Source organism: Xyrauchen texanus, chromosome 1, assembly GCF_025860055.1.
Source record: "Xyrauchen texanus isolate HMW12.3.18 chromosome 1, RBS_HiC_50CHRs, whole genome shotgun sequence".
NCBI lineage: Eukaryota > Metazoa > Chordata > Actinopteri > Cypriniformes > Catostomidae > Xyrauchen > Xyrauchen texanus.
The window spans coordinates 34601929-34622582 of record NC_068276.1 but is presented as its reverse complement, the minus strand read 5'-3'; the positions used below and the strand labels follow the sequence as shown (position 1 = coordinate 34622582).

The 20654-nt window shown below is 37.7% G+C and overlaps 1 protein-coding gene across 2 annotated transcripts; it reads right to left on the bottom strand.

The window, feature by feature from the left end:
• Positions 1-1428: 1428 nt before the first annotated feature.
• LOC127658820 (sal-like protein 1) lies at positions 1429-15448 on the bottom strand. 2 transcript variants are annotated; one of them, XM_052148737.1, is made up of 3 exons: positions 14618-15448; positions 4917-8317; positions 1429-2817 (listed from the first exon to the last, which is right to left on the bottom strand). In XM_052148737.1, the coding sequence occupies exons 1-3, from the start codon at positions 14688-14690 to the stop codon at positions 2377-2379; spliced, it is 3915 nt and encodes a 1304-aa protein (XP_052004697.1). In that variant the 5' UTR covers positions 14691-15448; the 3' UTR covers positions 1429-2376. The 2 variants fall into 2 exon arrangements, with proteins under 2 accessions (XP_052004697.1, XP_052005454.1); XM_052149494.1 differs by lacking the exon at positions 14618-15448 and adding an exon at positions 11205-11261.
• Positions 15449-20654: the final 5206 nt, after the last annotated feature.

Sequence of the window (20654 nt, the reverse complement as noted above, 5' to 3'; positions counted from 1 at the left end):
AAACAGCTCAAACAACAGCCATAAAAGATAAAAGGCAGAAGAAAAGTGCAGGAGATGTGCACTCCGTTCCTTCTTCTCTTTATACAGGTTTTTAAATGCACTGCCCTGTTTGCTCAGGCAACAAGTCTCAGAGAAGGTATGAATCAAACAGCTGTTTGTGTGAGTGTGTCTGCGGGCACTGTGGCGCATGGGGTAGAGGGAATAGAGGGCATTATTTTATTTTGTTCTTTATCATCTTTCATTTTGCGGTTTCACTGTTGCATAAAAGTTACCTAGTTTGGTGTGGACTACTCTCTCTGCCTCTTGCACACCCAAAAGGGGTAGGGTTTATAGTGGGGGTTTAATGTTAAATGTGATTCATTATATATATGTTGTGTTTTGTCTTTGTGTTAAGTCTATGAATCAATTAAAATGTAAAAAAACAAAAAACTAAACAAAAAACAAAACATCGATCCAGCAGATGGGGTGATCAAAAATATTTTACACAGATTGAGAGAGGCGGGGACCAGCTCAGACTCTTTGCAAGGGTAATTTAGAATCACAATCTTGTAAATATTGGGGAATTTAGCCAGCTTTAGCCTAAAACCTGGAAAGATGGGGGCGTGGGGCGAGGAAAAGAGTATGCAGAGCTCGAACTAACAGATCCTTCATAGATAGATAGATAGATAGATAGATAGATAGATAGATAGATAGATAGATAATGAAAAAGAAACTGTAAAATTACATTTATTGTCTGGCTACAAAAAAAAAAAAAAACTTATCAGTGTTATCCTAGCCTTCTATATGAAAAGTTTAATTTATTAGACAGGTTCGGCTGTCTAATCAATCTGTCTAAACAAACGCTGAAAGAGAGAGGCTTCTAAAACGATCGATTGTTTAATTAAAGATGCTAAAGCCCGTCAATCGCAAGAATGGTGAACTCAGAAATCTGACTTGTTTGTTCTGCATGTTTTTTAATGAAGCACCCTGTAATTGCATTTGCATCCTGACGGACGCGGTCTGACACGTTCATGTTAAGTTACTGACTTCAATTATTTACACTTTTTATTTACGGAAGAATTCATCTCCATGCTCCATCAACCAAAAATGTATTCTGCAGTGAGCTGATTTCTGTGTAAACATTTTACATTTGAAAATGTAAGGATAAACTCGGAAAAAGCACAATAGGCTACAAATTAATCTAAAAGAATGACACACACTTTCTTTTGGAAAACTGATGTATTTGATTATTAGAGTAAAGAATTACAGTATCATAGTTGTTAGTAGGTATTAAATTGTAGAGAAACTGGGCCCTAAAAGATCTTCCAACTTTCCAAAAAGTGCTTGTAACAGTCTATATATATATATATATATATATATATATATATATATATATATATATATATATATATTTTTTTTTTTTTTTTTTTTATAAAAACACTATCCTCATTTGTCCCTGACACAGATGGACTTTGTCTTCGAGTAAGACTATGTACAATTGTAAAGAAATTTGTTGCTCCACATGTGACAAAATATGTATAGGGCGTGTCAACACACGATTTGCATGATGTCAAACGAAGATGCTATTACTTAGCAGCAATTTGAAAGCCCAGCAAATTGAAATCTCAAAGATAACACACAAGGCATTTCAATTTTTTCCCCCCTCTCATTTCATAGCCCGAGAGTGTGGACCTCTTGATGGCCTTCTCTCATCTAACAAACGTTTATTCATTGTATTCTGAATGCATAAATAAAAAGTGAAAACTGAACGTAGTAAAAAGCTTAATAAAAATAATTCAGAGAAAAATACTAGGTCTAAAAGAAACAGCTGAGGTGAAAACCCTTCTCTTTTTCAAACTTTTAAGACAAGTAAAGGACTGAACTATGCCCCTGGATTGATGAAATGTTGATATTTCAAGAAATCTTTACTACACAGCTTGTAAACCATCTAGCAGATAGGTGTACATATTTACAGCCTTATGTTGCACTTTTTAAGCTCTAAATCGTTACATGAACATCAAGTTATTAACACATACTACAGAAAAAAAATAATTTAATGCCATGGTAGTCTTCTACGAAGAAAAGCTAAGTTTCAAAAACACACTTTAAAATACTCATACAGAAAATAACATTAAAAACTAAGTAACTGTTAATATTTCCACTTGTTTTTCAAGCAAGGTTATAATTAGTAATAAATAAGCTCAGTGAAACTATAACATGTTGTACATTGTACAATAAAGCATGTTCTTTTCAAACTCTTCATGAAGACTTAATGGCAAGCAAAAGCTGATACAGTTTTTTTTCTTGCTTTCCTGTTTCTTTGATGCAAATACAGGGGCACGTGTGTGCCTGTAAAAGATTGCGTTTGTTTGTTCATAAGTACAACAAAAATATTTTCTAGTTGGTCACAATCTCCTTTTCCTCCTTGAAGCGTGTGAAGCGGAAGTGAGCCCCGTTTTCGTTGTTGGCCATTTTCTCTAGGCCCGCCAGAGCGGGATTGTGCTCAGAGTTATGCAGCTTTTCCATGCTGCCTGTCAAGCCTCTGATCGGAGAACTACCCCTATTGCCTACAATTCCTGACAATGGAGGTGGCAGCCCTCCATTCTGGATCACAGAAATCTCATTAGTCTTCATAGCCAGGCCATTAGAGAATGCGGCAGCATACTGATTCCAGAAGCTTGTTGGATCTCCATTGCAAGCCCTGCCATTTAGGTCCTTTTGGAAGAGCTCAGGGAACTTTACAGGGTTTGTGCCCAGGAAAGCCATGGGGCCATCTACTGAAAGTCTGCGACCACGGCGAGCAGGAGCACTGTTCCACATGTGGGTACCCATATGCACCTACGGGGGGGAAGAGTTACATTTAAGAAACACCAGATCTACAATGATCAAAATTTGGAACTCCCCCCAACACACACTTTTGACTAATTATTAAAACAAATCTAAAATGTTTCAACATGCAAGGATGGTGGTCTGCATATGAAACAAAGGGCCTGATGTGAACATGTGTGTCCTAAGATAATTGCCTGTCTATTCTCTTTGTGCTGTACATTATTATATCTGACAGACGCTCCCAATTCGCCCTTGAGCATGCAATACATTCAGGTTGAATTGTCCCTTTCATAACTGTTGTAACTGAACATATGACACATAATTAATTTCCAGGCTGGATATTTGTATGTCCTTATTCTATCTTGTCAATTTGCATTGCTCTGAAGTGATTTAGTGATTTCTTCTATTTTCTTTTTTCTTCCAGATTGACTGTATCAAGCATGCATTATATTAAAAGGATCATTTTTACTATTTGACTATTATTAGTTTGATATTAAATATTTGTTGTTCATGTGTTTATATTTGATAAGTCATTTCCCTCATTTTAGATAAAACTGCCTTCTAAATAAAGAAAGAATATTCTTTGATACATATTTCAGCATCAAATTATTTCAAATTATTTCTTACTTTAAGCTTTAGATGTTCCACACCAATAGGTTCAACAACTGCAAAAGTGCTAATTCTTTTGAAGTTGATGGTTGAGAACATAAGTTAACTTATTAAAAATTATAAATTCGTGAAACTGATTGTGAAATCAGATTTCAGACCATGTTTATTTTAATGTTCATACATTTGCTTTGAAAATTAAGTATACTTGCCTTACTAAATTGATTAGGGCCCATGCACTGAAAGTGCGGAGGTGTGCGAGGAGCCCCTTGAAAATGGGCATGTAAGGGGAGCTCTGTAGCAACCCATTTTCACCTACAGTTACCAAAATTGGTACATATTGTTCTCATCAATCTGAACAACTTTCATACTCACAGTTATTAGCTCCACCCAACAGGAATTCTGCCATTTTGGATTTTATGAAAATCGCTGGCTCTGAGATTTTAAATATTCCTCCTAGAGGATTCATATGACTGCCACCAAATTTGTGCAACACCTTGCTAAGACATTGTAGATGCTAAATTGTGAGCAGATTTTTTATATTTTGAACGGTGTCACCATGGCGAAGCAATACATTTATGGGGGAAACAGGAAGTGTCTCATATCTTCTGTGCAATGTGTGATTTAGATCAAAATTTTGATGTATGTTTAGCCTTGGGGGCTAATCACATGGATGTGACTATTTTGGGTCACGGTCAAAGTGCCACCACCTGGCAGCAGAAAGTGTGGCTCTTAAAACAGACTTAAAAATAGTCCTCTTATCTTTACCCAAATTGCTTAAAATTATTTTGAATAATGTCAAATGCCAAATCAATGTGTCCAACTTACATTGTTTTCCGAAAGCCACCAGGTGGAAATGGACCCATGGTGCTTGGGCTCATCATCACTACTTGCAGCTATATTTATTTTTTTTTTTTTAAAGAGGAATTTTCAAATGTAGTTTGAAATTAACATTCTTTCCTATAGTGTAATGTGTCATATTTCCTACGATTCTTCACAACCTAGAGATGCAATCACTTATCCATCTAAAATTTGGGCTTTTTATATTTTCAATCAAACAGAAACTCACATATAGCATGAGATAAACTCTGGAAAAATACTGAACGTGCCTCTGCTTAGGGAGGTTGCTGGTAACTGTGGTTAAAGCCTGTTAAGAGAAGCATTCTTGGCTGTGTACCACCAATCTAAAGCTAAGGTTTAAGCCCAATATTCATATTAATGGGATGACTCAACATTTCCACTTCCCCTACATTATTTCGGTTCACCTTTTCACAAACACCTTTATTTCTGCAAAGCTGAGGTGTTCTTACTCCCTTTTCCCCCTCATAATGCTTATTTTTCATCACCAATACATGTTAATTTTGATTGCTTTTTTAGAAACAAGAGTAACAAAATAGTATGATCTTGGTTTATCTGATTTAACTGATTTAAGTACAATGAACAAAACATATAATTCATAAAAGTAGAGACAATTTTTGTACATCTTATATAGTAGTAATTACCTTGAGATTTCCTTTGGTGGTGAAAGCTCGTCCACAGATGGTGCAAGCAAAGGGTTTCTCTCCAGTATGGGTTCTCTCATGGATCTGTAGGGCACTGGAGGACGAAAATGTCTTGCCACAGGTGTTACAGTAGTGCTGCTTAGGCATCCTCCGTGGTGGGGCAGCCGAAAGCACTGGAGAAGTGGAAGCAGATGAGGTCACCAGTCCCGATGGCAAGTCTTTTACATCAGGTTGAAGACCCTGTAAAAAGCCATTGACTTCAATCTTCATCATGGAGGACAAAGGTCCAACAGAGAGAAGGGATGGAGGAGGGCTGGAGGTAAGACTGTTGTTGGGCTCAAAGAGCTGAGAGGGCAGATCTCGCATCTGGTGTGTCAGCATATGTTGCTTTAAGTTCCCCTTAGTAGAGAAGCCCCGGTTGCATACTGTGCAAATGAACGGCCTCTCTTTGGTATGACTTCGGTAGTGGATGTCCAAGGCACTCTGGCAGGCAAATGTCTTCCCACAAATGTCACATGCTGTATTCTTCAAGGTGCCTCGCTCACGGAAGGGGAAAAGAATACTAAGAGGATCATTAGATGGGTTAATTGAAGTAAGATCCAGAGCTCCAGGACTGGCAGCATGAGACTGCATAAAACCCGCACTAATGTGCTCCAATGACAATGCCTTCTGCTGGCAATCTTCCAGAGTCTGAGATTTTTGTTGTTGGTTAATACCATTAGAGGGCGATGGAGCTTGCATTGAAGAGGTAGATTCAGAGACAGCAGGACTTCCGGCACTTTGGCTTTCAATATCACCTCCAAGTGAAGAGGAGTAATTTGTGAGTCTGTCTGCATCCATTAATCCATTCTCCATTGGCCTTTCTTGCCCTAACTGTACTTCATCTCCTGCTCCGTGGATAGCACTCTTCTCCTGGCTCTCCATGCCTGATGACTCCTGTGGAGTAGGAGATGAACAGAGACTGTCTTGAGATGCATCAGCTGACTTTGGTGTGCCCAGGATGCTGCTGTCTGGTCCATCCTCAATTCCCTCCATGTTTTCATCAGAGAAGTTGTCAAGATCATCAAAGTTTCTCTCATCAAATGATCCAGCATCAGAGCCCATGGATTCTGGGTAGCTGTCAGGTAGAGGTGTGTTGGGGATCTGGCCACCCATGTGCATACGGATGTGCTGCTGCAGTACCACAGCATTTGTGAACTTTTTCTGGCATATAGGGCAAGAGTGCTGAACCCTCAGTGGCGGCATAGCTCGATGGACACTGTAATGAGTCTTCAAGTTGCCCTTGGTGGTGAAGGCACGACCACACACTTTACATTTGAAAGGCCTCTCCCCGGTGTGGGTGCGGTAGTGCATTTTCAGTGCGCTCTGGCAACTAAGAACACGGTTACAGATAACACATTCGTTGGGGTCTGTCACCTTCCTGTCAATGTTTTCAACTAGTTGTTGAAGTTTGGATGTTTCTGAGCCTTGGAGAGGATCAAGGAGACCTCCGAAAGGAAACTTAGCTTTGAACTGCTCTGACATGAGAGGCATTAATGGATTAGTGGCCATTGGAGGGCTGTTGGAGGTGGTGTACTCAATTATGCCATCTCCTGCAGAGTTTACATTGGTCATTAAACTAGAAGATCGGTTGTTTTCTTCAGTTTTTCCATTTGAGGTAGGCAGGTTTGTGCTCTCACCTTCTTCTGACACACTATCTGTAATATTTGTGTGCACATCAACTGGACCTGATTCACTTTTAGCAGAATGAGAAGGACTACTTATATACACTGTGTTATGCTCTTCCTTCTTAATAAATGGAGGCAGACTTGGCAAAGTTGGTGGAAGCAACATGCCAACAGAAGATGTCAGAGAAGACAGAACAGGCTTACTATCCAGCCAGCTAGTAACTGGCTTCTCAGGAGGCATAGACATCCCATAGGGAATGCCAGTACTTGTTGGAATATTGTCTAAATGCTCTGGAACAGGGTAAGGGTTCATTTGAATGTGTGGATACTTTTCTTTATGACGCTGAAAATGAACCTTTAAGTTGCCACGGGTTGAAAAGCGGTTGCCACAGATGTTGCACTTGTATGGTCTCTCACCTGTATGAGAACGTAAGTGAATCTGCAATGCACTGTCACTGCCAAACACTTTGCAACAAAACCTGCACTTATGTTTGAAAAATGAATCCTCAGAACTATTCTTCGGTTCAAATGAGGTGACATTGGGTGGCTTGCCTTTTCTTTGCTCAGCCAGTGAGTTGAGTTCCTCAACTGTGGTACCAACACTGGGTAGTGCACTGGAAAACATTGTGTTGCATTGTGGGGGCTGAGGTAGAAGGGTATTAGCCACAGGATTCAAAAGACTTCCCATCCCAAAGGCTGGTGTGGATGACTTTGCAAGTGATGGGTTTCCCAACTGAGGATGCAAGCTTACTGTATTGCCTGGCCTCTTGTCCGAAGGTTGGGCATTAACTGTATCTACCCCCGGTGCTCTAAGGCTTTGAGATGAGTCTCCCACACCGGAATTGCTTTGAGGTAGCTGCACAACGTTAGCCATCTGTTTCAAACTGCTAATATTTGCAGACTGGCTAGCTATACTTTGTGCTAGCCCTGCAGCAGCAGTCAACTGTTGGGACAAATGGGAACTAAGGGTTGTTAGTGGGCTAGCACCTGAACCTAAAGTCACAGGAGAAGAACTAGGTGGTACTTGGCGCTCTGGTGACTGGGAGGCTAGCAAAATAATTTGGTGACGGATCTGCTCAATAAGCTGTAGCTGATGGATCTGCTGCTGCTGTAGGGTCAAGAGTTGCTCCATAAGGGGTGGCACAGCCACCCCCTGCCCTCCGGCTGATCTTGTCTCTTGAGAGAACTGAGCCACAGCCACTTTGGTGCTCTGTAGGTTTTCAATTATTACATTGCTGTTGATTATGGAAAAATTGCCCAGCTCTGTCAAATTGCCCAGTGGAGGTAGTGAGGCGGAGACGGAAGAGTTCACCAGATTAGACCCAGTGCTGCCCAGATTTCCGTGACTGCTTCCAGCACCACTAAGTGGGCTGCCACCCGCCATACTTCCACATCCATCATTATGTGTAGAAGAGACTCCTGATATTTCTGTGTCCATGGCCTCTTCTTTGTCAAGTTCGTTCTGCTCCAAAAGGTCTGCTAACTCTGCTTGATCTGTGTTATTAGTTGTGTCATTCACCTGCTCATCAGGATTATGAGGAGAGGAGCCTGGGGAGATGGTTCTGGAAGGAGAAACTGGATTTTCATTCACAATTAGAATGAATTGAGTATTAGTGCAATTCTTCTGGTGTCGTTCAAGATCTGATAGTTCAAAGAACTCAGCACAACATTTGGTGCAGACTTGGGCATCCGAGTCTTTGCATGGGGAACCGTCGGAGTTGGCCTCTGTGTCCCCTGCAGTGGAAAATAGGGGGGTCATGATCAGAGATGTTTTGTCTGAAAAAATATGAAAATCTGAAGAATCTACTTTATCTGTTCAAATTATTTTGTTGTTTATCTTCTGTTAATCATTTTAATGCTTATCTTTCACATACATTCAAAAAACAACCAACAAAAAAGGAACAAATACCAAATAACACAGAAAAAGAGCCTCCACACTATGTGAAAAAGGATGAGAAATTAAACAAAATCAATAGCAATTTTACAATATTGCTTAAAAGTGATCTTTGAAGATGTGTATCAAAGCCCTATCAATTCAACCACCTTAGGTAATCATTTTCTTCAGATAATCCATCGAAACATAAAAATACTCTGAACTGAGAACAATGGGCCCTAATAAAATATCATAGAGGGACATTGATTTCCAATATTTCATACTCCTCAGTGTCTACATGTCCACTAGGCACAAATCAACCATTTGAAGGACTTATTAGACTTTCAATTTGCTGTCAACTTTGCTCATTTTCAACCAACTACAAGCATCTTGGACAGGTTATCCCTGTCACTAAACTAATTTGTATCCAGTCAGGCTGCAATCAGGACCTGACAGGAACAAGTAAGCCTTTTGCATTCAGGTTGATATGCTCTCTGCTAAAGCTCAGGAACTCACATAAATAAAGTACTTACATGATTATCTTAGTACAGAGTTGTGATGTAAAATGTTTCAGATAATACAATGAGAGTGTTAGAAACATTCACCACTCACAAGAATAATGGTCAATCAATAGAAGCATTTTTGACTAATTAAATTGAAATAAATATTTTATTTGTATTATTTCTCTGAGGTAGTCAGTTATACAGCAGTTTCAATGCAAGAAAATAGAGCAAAATAATTGAAAAAAATAATAAAATAAAAATAATTGCCAAAATTTTATCAAGCAAAAAATGTCTATGCTGCACAAACGAGCGACAGTGCTTATGTACTACACAGTAATAATATTCCATGTAATAATGTATCGTAATTGCCATTTAAACTATACAGTAGAACAAGGAAAACTTCTGTCCCATCCTTCCCTTCTTTTTGGGCTGTGGCTTTAGTTTCTCCAGTTTCCTAATACCCCAGCACCCCCTTTGTCCCACAAAAATCATGCTGTTTAACATAAAAGTTGATTTACAAATTGCAGTTCTCTATGAATCCCTCAACATTTTCATCAGTGTGGAGATTCATTTGCAAATGAAACCCCTGCAAGAAGTGTGTCCTGGCCCTGTGGAGAGACAGGATGGCTCCCCATTGTTCCCCAGCATGGGAGTGTCAGAGCAGGGGAGAGGGGTGAGGGCCATCATGCTCATCATGGCTGGCTCTAAAGCATAATCCTTAATTCAGGGATTATCTTCCCCCTGTGTCTCTCTGAGCTGGAACATCAGATAATGTTAAAGTTGCCATGCCAGTAAAGCCATGTCTCACACATAACCAATGTGTTGCCCAGATGGGAAAAAAAGTCAACTTTTTAATGAAAAAGTTTTAAGATTAAAATTCTGTTGTGGTAATGCTAAAGGATGGGGAAAGTGATTCAATTTAGTGTGAGGGTAGGTGAAAAGCTAAGTTGAAAAGCAAATAGGCTACAGCAAATCTAAGGTATAGATCACACCACACTGTTTGGTGCAAAAGCAAAAAAAAAAAAAAAAAACATATGTAACAATATATAAACCAAAACAACTATAATATGTACTGGCAGTCACTTGAGTATTGACATATTCAATAATTTAATTATAATTTAGCCCTTCCAACTAATTAAATTTTTTCAGTGCAACTTGTTGCAGATACCCTTTTGTTGACCATTTGCAAATATAATGGTCAAGTTAACTCATCAAGAAATGTACAACTCTTACAATATGTAATTGAACTTTCGTTCTCTCTTTGAAATTGAACCCTTTCATACCGCATGGTAATTATGAATGGATGATCAAAAGCACAAATAACTTTTTTAGGAACCTAAAGGGCTACATCCTGAAAAACAAACAAAAAAACTAAAATTTATGGGCAAGTGTATTTGAAATATATATATATATTAAAAGAAATGCACATCTCACTGTTGAAAAAAAAAAATATATATATATATATAATTATATTTTTAGAGATTAAAATAAATATTAAGACCTAATTTTTTACAAAATACATTTCAAATTAACTATCAATTTCCAAATCTAGATTTGATGGTCCCAGTCATCCTATGAATTATGAATTCTTATGTCATATCAGTTCAAACAGACGTAACCTCTACAGACCTTTAAATAAAGCATTTAAATAAATACATTGCATTTGACCTTGCATGCAAACACTGGTCCAAATAAAAAAACTATAATAAAATAAAATAAACAAATAAAATAGAATGACGCATCTGCGTGCCACAAAAACATGTCTTTTGAAAATTTTATAACGGGCTTTTCAAAATGAAGAATGATTACTCAACTGAACTTTTTTAACTACGTGTTTGTTGTTTCAAGCAAACTAAAAAAGCATTAATTAATATTCAGGCACTTTATTACACTCCACGATAAAGCACAAAGAGCAGCTCTCAAATCCAGATATAGTATGTAGTGACTCTAAAGTACATGGAGAGCAAGAATCAACGCTAGTTTGTAATAGCCATCGTGGCAAACTGTATGCTGAGCTGTAGATTATTGAGCCAAAGCTAGTTTTGATGAGAACAGTTCTTTAAAGTGTAATGCTTTGGGTCATCATCAGCATGCTACAGAGCAAGGTCAAAAATCTCGTCCCAAGGAAATCAAGACACAGAGAAAAGATGGAGGTTTGTGATATGGTAAGTATAGAAGTAAAAAAGAATGACTGGAAAAAAAGAAGATAAACATAAATTAGAGTAATTTGTAATGTCTACATTACATTGCTCAGCTGCAGACGCCATGCTAGTTGTGACATCGAAAGCAAGTTACTCTTCACTCACAACCTCCTTGTGTCTCTCGCTTTCTTTCTGTCTTTCTCCCACCCTCAAATTTTCTGCTATCCTTCTGCGTCCCTCCCTCACTTTCTCTCTCAAGGCATAGAAAACTTCCTACTGAACACTAGATGGTGTGCCTGGGAAACTCTTCTCTGCTGGTCACCAAGCCCTCATCCTCAAATTTTATGACATGCTCTTAAAAAAAGGCAGGTGTGAGAGGGGACTAGAAATAAATAACCAAGGACAATGAAGCCACTTCCAAAACTTCCACTGTATAAACATTGGCAAAATGACAAGAAGCTAAATCCCTGTTGTTTGCAAGGCACAACACATTGTGTACTCATGCGTTGTTAGTGGCGGTGGTTGGGGGGGTTAGGCAATCCTGACAATCTCTCTGGGTGGGGGTTTGGAAAATGTACTGAGATGAAAGGGAAAGCCCCCAAAACCAGCAAAAAGTAAGAGCCCTTTAAGGCTGGCTTTTGCACAGCAAGGAGGAGGTCAGAGACATGGTACACATGAACACACAGCAACCTGATCTTTCCTCACCTTCCTATAGAGGGAGCCTGGCAAAGGTTAAAAAAAGCTCTTCATCCCACCCTCAGTGACAGGCCTACAGGGACAGACTTCTCTCTATAATGCTTCTCTAATAACTCACACAAGACACCAGGCCTGGGGAGAAGGTGAGCCTCTCTGCTTTATTTAATGCATTTTATTTTTTCTCTAGAGAGGAGACACTAAGAAAGGTTGCACTGAAGGCCTGGTTCACACTGAGGGTTAAGAATAAAAAAACAGATAAAATAAAAATACATGCACAGTTCAAGATATGTCATGGATAAATCTACAAATAGTAACCTAGGTTGTGCATTTGCCTCTTGCTTTGAAAGAGCTGTATTTGGTGAAGTTGTTGAAAACTTTGGGCTTGGTCAGCTGACAGTGGTTGACAAAAACTGCCATTTACTTCTTTAATACATTTAAAAGGGAAAACCCAGCAATACCACGATTTTGAAAATCTGTGTTTTCTGTCTTGTCCGTTTATAAAATTCAAGCTGTGATAAACTTCTCATGAGAACGACCTTCTCGTACATAAGCCGATAAACAACTGCATATTATGCAAATTATGGCCTATTCGGTTTTTGATTTTTAATGAAACATTTACACTATAATTTAAAAAGGTTATAGGATATATTAAAATATTGTGTCTAAGGACGGATAAGCGAAAATCCTTTAAAATGCATTAACAAATAGCCTAACTAAGATATATTTTGCTCTGTAGAATAGGTAGCCGATTAACACTGTTCATTTAAAGAACACTTTCAAACTAAAGTTTTTTTCATCTTAAAGCAACTGGTGTCTAAAGCGGCTATAACGTTGTGTTTTAAAGAGAGAACGTATTAATTATTTTAGAACACAAGAAAATATGAATATGAAATAAACCGGAGAAGCAGGAAATTAACTTCACACCACTGGATCTGAAATATAGTCAACACCTATGCTCACGATGTGCAAGTGCTGAATGTCTATAAATCTATCATTACTGAAGAACGCCGTAATTCATGACAATATGCTATATTTATATGATTTCCATTTTGGATTAACGGAAGTAGGTCATCTCTGTTAATTTATCACATGTTCCACAATGGAACATTGAAATCTGATTCAACTAAAAGCGGAATAATAATAATTATTATAATTATAATTGTAAAATGAAGAAAATTTGTTGCACTCAGTTTGAATATTAAACAAAATCCTTAAGTGTTTCAAAATCTCTTTCTATTAAAAAAAAAAAAAAAAAACTTCATAGCCTACTAAACGTTGAGTGCAAGTGATACATGAGAGTTTTTCAGAACTACTTTTTAAGCGAACAGCTTAAATATAAAAAATAAAAAAACGTTAAAAATACCCTTTACATAAAAAAATAAAAAAAACTCGCTGGGACATGAGATGGCATTTGATGCAGTTTTGCTGTTTAGCATTTTAAACAGGTACGCTGTAGGCTGGTGGTAAAATGACAAAACCAATTCAAGAACAGAACTGTTCCAACGCGGATGACTTTATAAAATTACTTAATACAATTATAAAGACTACATTGAGGACGAGAGCATATTAACAAATCTCATAATTATTGACCTCTTTGTGATTATAGCCTATATAGGTCAACAAATATGTTATAATATTTTGCAGTATTCAATGTAGTCACTTAAACACTTAAAATATATTGTGATTGCACGTTTTAAACGTTGAAAATTCGCTGTCTGAGAGCTGTGTTTGGTCATGGCGTGTGTGTTGTCTGAAACTGCCAGTGATAGGTTTCTGATAAGTCACGACTTGCGCCTCAAACTAATTTTAAAACTAATTTAAAAGCAGACAAATAAGATAACATCTTGGTTCAAGTTTTTGGATATGCCTCTATTGCAGATTTAAGTACAGAAACATTTATTATCACGCAAAAGAGTCTAAATTATACAGGACATAATGGAGAAGCTCGATTAGATGTGATTATGTGATTTCGTGAAGTTGTCCACACGCTCGTGTCAGTTTGATAGCGCACAATCTGACAGAATGTTTTATTAAAGGAACAAAACAAAAACTGAAGTTTTACAAATTGGTTTCGATAATTTAAACTTTGTTTTTTTGTAAAGGTTGGATTGCAGATTTATTTATTTTCATGACAGTGCTATAGGCACAGTTCCATTGAGATAGTGTGGTTTCAAATAATGTCTGTGGAAAATCGCTTAATTTACTGTTTAATGCTGTTTCAGGCTGACTATAAGCCTACATTGGGGCAACCGAAGGCTAGAGATGTAGCCTAATATCCTACCCTACATAAAAGAGGAGGAGGGGAAAAGCTGAAACCATGCGAATCCCCACTTGTGTGGGCAACTTAATCGGGACAGAACAAAACTATTTCGAGAGCTTTAACCTTTACCAGTGAATATAGGAAACAATTTGGAATAAAACTTGCTGCTTGCGGATAAAATAAATTGCTTCTTTAACCCCATAATGCGAGTCAACTTGAGGTCAACTTGAAATAAGTAGCCTACCCCATCTAGAAAGGTACATTGTGAACAACAATCACACATAACTAGGTTAAGAGTGACTTTGTTTGAGTACAAAGTGATGGTAACACAAGTGACCTAAAACTTTCCAACTGTACTTAGAAAATACAACACTTAACGCGGGCCACTTCGGTAGCATATAAAGATTACGATTGAAAAATTCCTTCCCTCAGGTTAAAAACAATGAGTCACTAAAATGAGCTACATTAAAAATAATGAAGAATAAAGAAAACACGAGTGAGAAATCATTTCGGTCAGAAGTGCAGAATGAGTTTATGTGCGGAATAAGGGCTCGAACTCACCATTGTGCTCCGTTAGGACCAGCTGCGAGTCGGACTGGAAATGCTGCGGCTTCGCTTGTTTCCTCCGTGACATGCTGGCTCACGCATCAGCCACGAAAGAATAAAAAATTACTATCAAATCTGCTCAAAATTACGGAAATCGAGCCCATCCACCGCGCATGTGTCCTGTTATGATTATCAATAATGCCTCGCGATTAATCATGGGAAGGAGGGTCCTCTGAAAGGCGATTGGCACCTTGCCAGCACCCTATTCAAATGAAGTCTCTTTAATCAATTAGCCGCTGATTTGCTGGGGACTCTTGTCTCTCTTGCTGCTCCCACCCAATGAGTTGATCCGTATGGAAAAAGTTGGATTTTCCAACTCCCTGAAGATACAGTTTAACCCGTCTTAGCAACCATCAGGTGGCTACGTTAGAGCTTAACTTGGCCACTGCAGGAATGTCAAATCGTCGTTCAAGAGACCAACCGTATCTTGTGATCTTTCTGGGTATCAAACTGGTCCTCAGAAGTTGCAATTCACCAAAAGTGTAGACCAACACTCTCTGAAATCTCTTCCGAAGTTTTTTTGCGCAGCTTGACTTTCCGGAGCGTATCCTCGTTTGTAATGGGCATAGAAGTTGTTGTAATTCAGCCCCTGTATTATTGCAAGCGCACCATTTCTAAACTAGTCGTTTGTTCCTCAAGCAATCAAACGGAAAATGAAGGTCGGATAAATGAGTTTCGTGCGTAATGGCAACTGTCGGCTTGTCGATATTCCAAAGAATGTATCAAATGTCCCAAATCAGATTCGTCTGATTATTGCAGAACAGGATCAGTAACACGTTTTCATCACACGCCGCATTTAGTGAACAAACAAACTTTAAGGGCCCATGTAGAACGGTGAGAAATCGCAAACCCCGCCCCTCTGTTATTCTATTGGTCGCTGCTTTGTTCTATCAAAGGGCACGCTCTCTCTCTCCCTCCTAGTCTCGCGCCCACCTCTTCTTCCCACTCTCACTAAAGTGCTCTCTCACTGAGAGACTGAGGAAGCAGTCGTGTATCACAGCGAGCCTCTTCAGATGTGCAAATATTCCATCTATATGAACATAATTTCGCAAAGCATAATTGTGCTTAGGTGTTTTTTACTTTTCTTTTTAAGGCGGTCGCTGAGAAGAGAGTGCACGTCTACTAATGAGTTAATATAGTGTTAAAATGTTCGAAGTCGCACAAAAGTAAAAACGTCTGGAAAGCATCAAGAAAGTTTTTAGAAACTACCAATATTCTTTGTATCGATGCAATTGGGGTAACAGCAACGTCTCTGTTTTAACACTCTTGTAATTCTCACGAAAATAAAAAATAGACTTTATATTGAGACACTTTGAGTTGAGTGATTTCAATATATATATATATATATATATATATATATATATATATATATATATATATATATATATATATATATACATAATGCAAATTTTGTATTGAACATGCAATAAAATAAAATGAGAGTATTGTTTGACCTAAACATTAGGGTTTTCAAAATGAGCAACTATTTATTTGGTTTAATTAATTATTTTCGGATGAAGCGCTGGCTTATTTTTATTCAAATGTAGGATTTCAATTTAAAACGTTTTAATACACATGTTAAAAACAAACAAATGTTTCCACCTTATTGAAAAAAAAATTGACTAATAGATTTCAGATAATTTCAAACGCATTTGTCTGTATCAGATGAAGACTGTATATTTCTTTACTTTTAATATTAAAAGCTCAATTTAAACGAATAGGCTACTACAACGTCAAATAACAACAACAACAATAATAATAATAACAGGCCTAATAATAATAATAATAGACTTATAACAATAATCAAATGTGTTATTATATTTCCTATAAACAAAGAGTGTTTTAAAGAAGAGAGTTTACCTCCGAATCGCACAGCAGCAACCTGCAAAGCTGAAGATTTATGCCCTGGAAAAGACAAACGAAGCTATCAATCTAACTGATTTTGAGAAATGAAGATAATAACGTTACTATAGCTAGGTGATGCCTCGGATGCCATTATTTCTCACTGAATATTTAACGAATCAGGTCCTATAGCGTCAGCTATCTATACTTACTATAGCTAGGTGATGCCTCGGATGCCATTATTTCTCACTGAATATTTAACGAATCAGGTCCTATAGCGTCAGCTATCTATACTTAAGGCGACTGTTGTTTACTGATTAATGAAAGAAGAGAAGAAAGAGGAAGAGAGGGGTAAACTGACTTTTGGTTGAAAAAAGAAAACAACAAACAAACAAACGCAGGAGAAATCAATATTCTATAACCATTAAAGCACATTTTATGATTATATATATCGATTTTTTAAATTTGTTTATTACACTTAACACGGGCCTAAAATTCGTTATTTCTTTTTTTCTTTCTTTTTCCTTTTCCTATGTCCGCTACTTCACAAAATAGCCAAAAATACGTTAACCAAAATTCAAGATCACACAAAATATTTACTTGAAAATCATATTGCGCAATAATGCGTGGATACGGACTGAAGGAGGGGGGCTATATCGTAACGTCTCTGGCTTGAGGATCGATGTTCGGTTAATTGATGTGAATGCTGGTGTGGGGCTGTAAACACGCTGATTTGCAGCTCAGTCAAGCGCGAGACGCTATAAATGAGATTCCTCTCGCGCGCTAAGACAATCACCGCATGAATGACAGTAACGGCGAGAAATTTGGGCTGTGAATCAAGAGGAGTCAGGGTTGCACCATAAGAATGGTGGGTACCATAGGGGTTAAGTTAAAGCGCTCAACACTCCCTCCCTCCCACTATTATGTGGCGGCAATTAATTGGCAGGAGTGACAAATGTTTGGAAATATTCTTTGGGTGACACAGCGTTGCCGCTCCACGCGGAGCTAAAGTTGTAGGCTATAACTTTATTAGACCTGAGGATTTCTATTACGCCTATCGTGAATATTAAATATATGATCAATTAGGGCCTATTTAAATTAACGTTTTCCTTAGATTGGGCAAAGACTAAACCAGTGCTCTTTTCACAATGCAGATGCTCGCGCTCACTCTGCGTGTCACGCACCAAATCGATATGGAGCATATAGCAGGGAGCGGGTGGGGCCATAATTCACCATTATCACTGACAACCGATAATTGATCATTCCACGGAAACGGGACGTTTGACAGAATAATTGAATAGCATAAGCAGTATGGATGATGTTTGCCTCAACCCGAGACCCCGGGTTTGTGTACGACACAGATCATCGTTTCTATGTCCTCTATCTTTACAAGAGTCCCTTTTAAGCAGAGATTAACATGTGAGGAGCTGTAGGCAACCACTACATGCTCTGCGTTAGGAATTATAAACAGTTGGATCTCACTAGGATTGAAGAAGTGGCGAATGTGAAGATGGAACTTATAAAACTTTAATATCTTAACTTCATGTTACATGGAAAAAAGGAAGCTTAACTGTTGAGCAATTAATACATATTGTTTCTTCATTTTACTCTTGATTAATTTAGTGCTGCTCTTTTATCAGCCTGATTTGAACTCTGTTGAAGGAAGACGCAGGGCAGTTCTGCGCCCCGTTTATCCACATTCATTTCGCTGGATAAAGTGGAATACAAAGTACAGTGGTACAGTCATACTGTAGTTTTAGAGGTGGGGACAAAGTAAAAGTAATGAAAGGATCACATTATAAATATCTTAATTAAATTCATACTTATTCTTCTACTTCAATTATATGTGTTTCATAGAAAGTGGACAAAGTTTAAGTGTACAATATATCTTAGATGTAAATTGTGGTCTTGTCTCCATGGCAGGCGTGATGATCATGTCAAGCGGCAGACAGTCGCCGCCTGATGACATCTACCATCTGTTATCAACAGATGATGGGGATTACTGAGGCATTTTTCTAATGTGTTAAGTTCCAGGTCTCAGAGTGTGAATGCTTTGTATTCCTGCTCTGTGGTAATCAATGTAACCTTAAAAGTAGGTGATCAATATTGAAATAAATTGTGCAAACCTGTATTTGCATAATGCATGTAATAAAAACAGCATAATTGCATACATTAAATATAAAATGCTTTAAATAAATACAGCCTAAAAACATGGACATTTTAAACATTATACATGGAAAAAAACTACTGTATAGAATGCAGACCTTTACAAATGTAAGGAATAATTTCAAACATGGCAAACGTTGGAAAATCAATCAATCAATCAATCAATCAATCAATCAGATAGATAGATAGATAGATAGATAGATAGATAGATAGATAGATAGATAGATAGATAGATAGATAGATAGATAGATAGATAGATACAAAATATTGCAGAGGTAACTCTAAATGCAAGTCTAGAAGTGTGAAAAATCATCTGCATTAAAATAAAGTGCATGTCCTGGCAGAAGACGACCCCACTAATTAAGAGTTCAGAGTGGTGCCATTGTTCTCTAGTGAACCGACCCTCCCACATACACACAAGCTCACCACCAAGATTTTATCCAACATAGGCTTTATCTCTTAAATTGTTGCAGTGACAACTTCCCATGAAATCACTCAACATCAATAGACAATGTTTGTTTTGCATTGTCATAGACAGAGCTGATGTCACTCTGCCTCTCTCTCTAATGGTGCTCTCTCCCTCTTGAGAAAACAAGCAAACATAAAAAAAATAGAGAATCACAGAACTGGGGGATGTCATCTAGGCTTGGTGTGTGTGTGTGTTCTCCCAATTGTGCCCTGTTGTTGGAAAAATAAAATAAAAAACAAACAACAACAACAATAACAACAGAGGATTATGATACTCATAGTGAACAATCAATAAAATTACATGGTTAGATTTAAGTGACCTCTCCAGTCACGATAATGAGGAGTCATCCACTACCAGTCTTCTGTAAAAGCTCAAAATACTTACTGGAAAAAGAACACCACAGCACAAATGAAAAGACAGAGATAAAGCTGTTGCACATGCTCATATGCCCTGAAGTTTAATTACACATACTTTCAGCAAGTAGCTGTTTGTGACTGAAGATTTTAGTACTGTAGATGGCCATGAAGAGGAGGTAGTTTATATATCCGCGATTGTGTGTGTGTGTGTGTGTGTGTGTGTGTGTGTGGTTTTGGGTGGTTTATAAGGACTTTTTTTTTAGGTTACAAACTTGTAATTACATGGGTATTATGCTATAAGTGTGGTTTATGAGGACATTTCTGGTGTCCGTATAATTCAGATAGCTTAAAAAAACACAATAAATTATGTTTTATTGAAAAAGTAAAAATGCAGAAAGTTTTTTGTGAGGGTTAAGTTAAGGAGGAGGATTAGGGGATAGAATCTATAGTTTGTACAGTATAAAAATCATTATGTCTTTGGAGAGTCCTCATTAGGATAGCTGTACCAACATGTGCACGAGCGTGTGTGTGTGTGTGTGTGTGTGTGTAAGAGTGAGTGTATGAGACAGGCCAAGTCTATAAGAAACATGAATGGGTTAGTCATTGCTGCACGGTTAATGCCACACTTTATCTGAACCTCCACTCATAGATTATACTGATACAACAAAATCTTGTTTTCACTAATTCTAAAATGATATAATTGTATATTATCTGTAGGTCCTAATTCTGGGAATTTAAATGTTGAATGAATCTAGTATGAATTCTGAAAAAACAATGAAAGTATACAAATATTTATTCCATAACATTGGCCAGTATATTCAGTCATACACGGTATGCTTACATCAGACAGATTTACCACTGAATTCAAAACATGCATGGTCTATTTCTGCTTTTTCTTTTGTGGATATTATCACTCACAAACAAAAATGTCCATCAAATGTACTTTTAATTTGTTTTTGATCAAATAAATTCTGTATGGTTAATGTCAAGCATGCAGAGCTGATGACACCTGGCCTACATGAATCACATCCATTTCTCTCTTATGACACGATGAATGGTAGCGCTTTAGATGTTGCAGTGATAGAGGCAGATTAATCTGACACAATTTATCTGAGAGAATTTTCTCTTTTCTCTCAAAATTCTCTTTGCAAACCATCTT

Excerpts from the sequence above, each read along its gene's own strand:
- LOC127658820 (XM_052148737.1), bottom strand. The coding sequence starts at position 14,690 with ATGTCACGGAGGAAACAAGCGAAGCCGCAGCATTTCCAGTCCGACTCG. Across the intron at positions 8,318-14,617 it reads GGTCCTAACGGAGCACAATG|GGGACACAGAGGCCAACTCC; the intron begins GTGAGTTCGAGC and ends TTTCCACTGCAG. Across the intron at positions 2,818-4,916 it reads CCACCAAAGGAAATCTCAAG|GTGCATATGGGTACCCACAT; the intron begins GTAATTACTACT and ends TCCCCCCCGTAG.